Raw genomic sequence first — 3569 nt, 5'->3', positions numbered from 1 at the left:
TTTCATGGTTTTAAAAAAAGCCGACTCGTAAGAGAAAATAAAATAGATTTTTTTAGGAAAAGGAGTAATCTTGCGCATTTCGAGCAGCCGCGAAATCCAGTATGTTTTGCCACCTTGGCTTTGGCAGCTGCAGACCAAGTTGAACGGGTGCACAAGAAGCGGCTCAAAACTAAATTGCTCAAACATTTTTTCCGGTAACAGTAACGGAGCAGAACAATTGGCAAGTGTTTAACTTTCTGGCTTTTATACTTCTGCTGACGGATGGTAGCCGAAAGGCACCGTTCGAAAGTCTTCTAAGATTCTGCGCTTGTCAAAAGTGAAACGAATAACTTTGCGTTGTTCACTGGATTTTAACTGCCATTTTCCTTTAATCCGGAATATCTTGTATGGGTTCACGGAATGCTTAACCAGTCTGGGATCTCGCACCATTTTCTCAAGCGTGTCCACGGTAAACAAATCTTTATTACCCTGATTTATGCTGATTCCTTTCAGTTTAAATACTTCAGAACCTTTGCGCGTTCGATAGGCATACATTTTAGGACCTCCACAGACAAACACAATAATTTGGTCTTCACCAATCTCCGACTTAAATTCTCCCAAACACTCGCCAACAGGTAGGCTCTTCAAGTTTTGTCCCTCTAAAGCAATTACGCAATCAGTGTCGACATACAGCAGCCGTTCTATTCCCACATACGCCATTCCTGCGTACAATTCGAGGCGCGCATAACTAGTCACAAAGCTCGCAATGACTACATTCGCATGCAGATCTGATCCGTCAACATCGCAAGTAAAACTACTTTGCACCTGCAGAACGTCATCGCTCAGAACGTCTACGTAAGAAACGTTGTAAGTACCGGAATAGAAGAGATCATTAAATCGTTTCATATCTTTCACATATTCGAATCGTGTTTTATTTTCCTTAATTGCCAGACGTCCCCAGAGCGTATTAAGCATGAGCTTGGAAAGCAAGCGCTTAGTGGGATTATTTTCCATGCGGGACGGATCAACCACTACACCATCGCGTTCGTACAGCAGCTGCAGATAGGCTCTTTTGTCACTGTCACTGATGCACCCGGCAGGGTAACCGCTGGCAGCCGCTTTCTCGGCCATAAATGTACTGATATAATGGGAAAAAAGATCCCCTTGTCGCGGATAATGCCAGATCTCATGGATTTTAATTAAAGTATATCCCAACGACATGGCCAGTGTTAACTCGGGTGTTGTATACACCCCATTGAAACATCGCTGTTCGTCAGTGTGCCCACATGTGGCATCCTGATTGTTCAGCTCGGCGCAGCGCCAACAAAGCGTAAATAAGCATTTGTTATTGATCCGCTGGGGTAAAACAGGCAGATGTAAGCTGACAGGGGGCAAAATGCGCACGTGGGCAATCCCAAAATACTCTTCTAATGGTTTGAAGTTACTGAGTATCTTTTCCGGAATACCCAGCGGGTAGCTTTTCTGTTTACACACAGCAGGGTACAGAGAATTTTTATCCAAGTATGATACATATTCACCCTTTGAAGAGTCTGGCAGAGCCAACAATCGAAAAGCTTCAGTCCGCCCACCGAAAAGCGCATCTCTGATATTCATTGGTGCCACATGGCAGAAATCGTTTAGTGCCTGCTGGACCGCCTCCTGCTGCTGCCGCTTGAGCTCGCGCCATTGACAGCTCCAAATTGAACGGTATACAAATCCCCGTGATTCTAAACATTTCTGCTTGTGCATGGTTGAATGAAACAGCTGTGACATCGACTGCCCTCCATATGTTTTGGCGTCCTTAGTATAGCACGCTGGGCAACCGTGAAAATAGCACCCGTGATACTCATACACCACATTATTCTCCTCATCAAACCCATCCACAAAGAAGCGCCCAATCTGCTTTTCACCTTCGGGATGGTTGCGAGCGTGACGTATTGATTTTGTTCTGACTTTGCCACATAATGCAGCCATTCCAGGCTCTCAAAAGAATAAGATCGATGCGTGTGAAGATCACGATATGTAAAAAACTGGATGCTGTCAGCGGGCATGAAGCGTGCTCGATATACGGTATTCACGAAGCTGGGTAGGGATACGGACTCGACTAGTGGGTTGTACCCGCCTGACAATGCCGCCATGCTAGTACAAAACGCTGACAAGCATCGCGTAGAATACGGCAATCGTTAATGCAGTATTTGATAATTTCTTTCTCAAAACCCAACGTTTATTTGTCTGAAGAGCTTCCTCATCGTACCACTTTTAAAGGCAGCGTATTCTTTTGACTTCATTTGAGAGCTAAGATAGTACTGCTCATCGGGAATTTTTCCGCGGTAATTGAAGTTTTCCGACCGCGCAAAAGAAACGGAAAACACCCTTTTGCAGCTGGGAATCCAAATGCAGCCGGCATTTCGCTAAGGCTCATCGGTAGGAAGGCCAGAGAGTCACGCAATGTTATTTTAAACTTGGGCACCTAAAATGTTAACACACGATTTAAGTTAAAGTCGGGGGGGGGGGATTAGGTAAAAGTAACAAGCAACAGCAATAACAACAACAACAGAGCAATAACAGAGCAACCTTCGTACATAAATCTGGAGAAATTTTAATCCCCGCATAATGACTTGTGGCCAGATTTGCTTTGTATGCAGAAACTGCATAATGAAATTGCCGTCGTATCCCATTAAATTATGAAAGATGACGATATGGTTAAGATGGGAGCGAGCAAATAGCCAGCTACAAAACTGGATTCCGGCCTTCGGGCCAAAAAATGACGTTGCGATGCCTTGATCATCTACTGCTGCTGCTGCAATTGGAACATGCTGATCGCCGCTAATGTCCGCTTCAAAATCACAATACAAAAACGGCCGTGCAGGTTTCGGTGTCGCCTTGTGCACTTGTACAAAACAGCGGTGAAGTTTTCCCACCACCATCTTACAATTTCTGCAGAAATATTCACCACAACAATGCACCGGATTGTCGCCGTGTCTTTTGTTTGCATTGGTAATCAGGCCGCAATCCAGGCATTTCTGTCTCATTTGACAGTCAGTCATTCCCGTTCCTATGTCCACCACCTTGGAGCGATGAAGAGAAAACAGACTTTATTTTGAAAAGCGCGATTACACAAGCCGCAGATTTTCTCCACTTCAAAGAAGCATTCCGGGCGCTGACAGTTCGGACACATTTTCGGACAGTGGTGCGCCGCACCAAGCCTATAGCAGAACTTTTTGCAGTGTTGACATTGCTTAGCTTTACCAAAAAATCGAGCGGGTTTTGTTATTGCTGTATAGTGGTTATCCGACAAGAACAGGTACACATCTTTGCTTGTAGAGACAAGCGGCTGCTGCACCTGCTGGTCCTCACTACCGGAGTAGACCAGCCCGGTTTCATTGTCGGGCGCTCTATAGATTTTAAGGCAATAGTTAGGGGCGAGAAGGTTTTGGAAGGCTGTATATTGCGCGAATGTCACTGAGCCAAGGGGTACCATGGCCTGCTGATACAGCTTTATCGCTTCAATTTTTTGAACCGCTTTTCTTCCATCGCAGAGCTGTTTCCATTTCCTGTTATCCTGCGCAGGAAGGTTATTAACAAATGCC

The 3569-nt window shown here is 45.1% G+C and overlaps 1 protein-coding gene across 1 annotated transcript; it reads right to left on the bottom strand.

Moving 5' to 3' along the window:
- Nucleotides 1-243: 243 nt before the first annotated feature.
- Nucleotides 244-1728, bottom strand: LOC129592914 (uncharacterized). The gene has a single exon (XM_055489068.1). It carries the CDS (start codon nt 1726-1728, stop codon nt 244-246), a length of 1485 nt encoding a protein of 494 aa, XP_055345043.1.
- Nucleotides 1729-3569: the final 1841 nt, after the last annotated feature.

The sequence above is a fragment of the Paramacrobiotus metropolitanus genome, unplaced genomic scaffold (assembly GCF_019649055.1).
Source record: "Paramacrobiotus metropolitanus isolate TYO unplaced genomic scaffold, Prichtersi_v1.0 Parri_scaffold0000057, whole genome shotgun sequence".
Taxonomy (NCBI): domain Eukaryota; kingdom Metazoa; phylum Tardigrada; class Eutardigrada; order Parachela; family Macrobiotidae; genus Paramacrobiotus; species Paramacrobiotus metropolitanus.
Note: the sequence above shows the minus strand (reverse complement) of the source record. Positions and strands in the feature narration are given on the sequence as shown.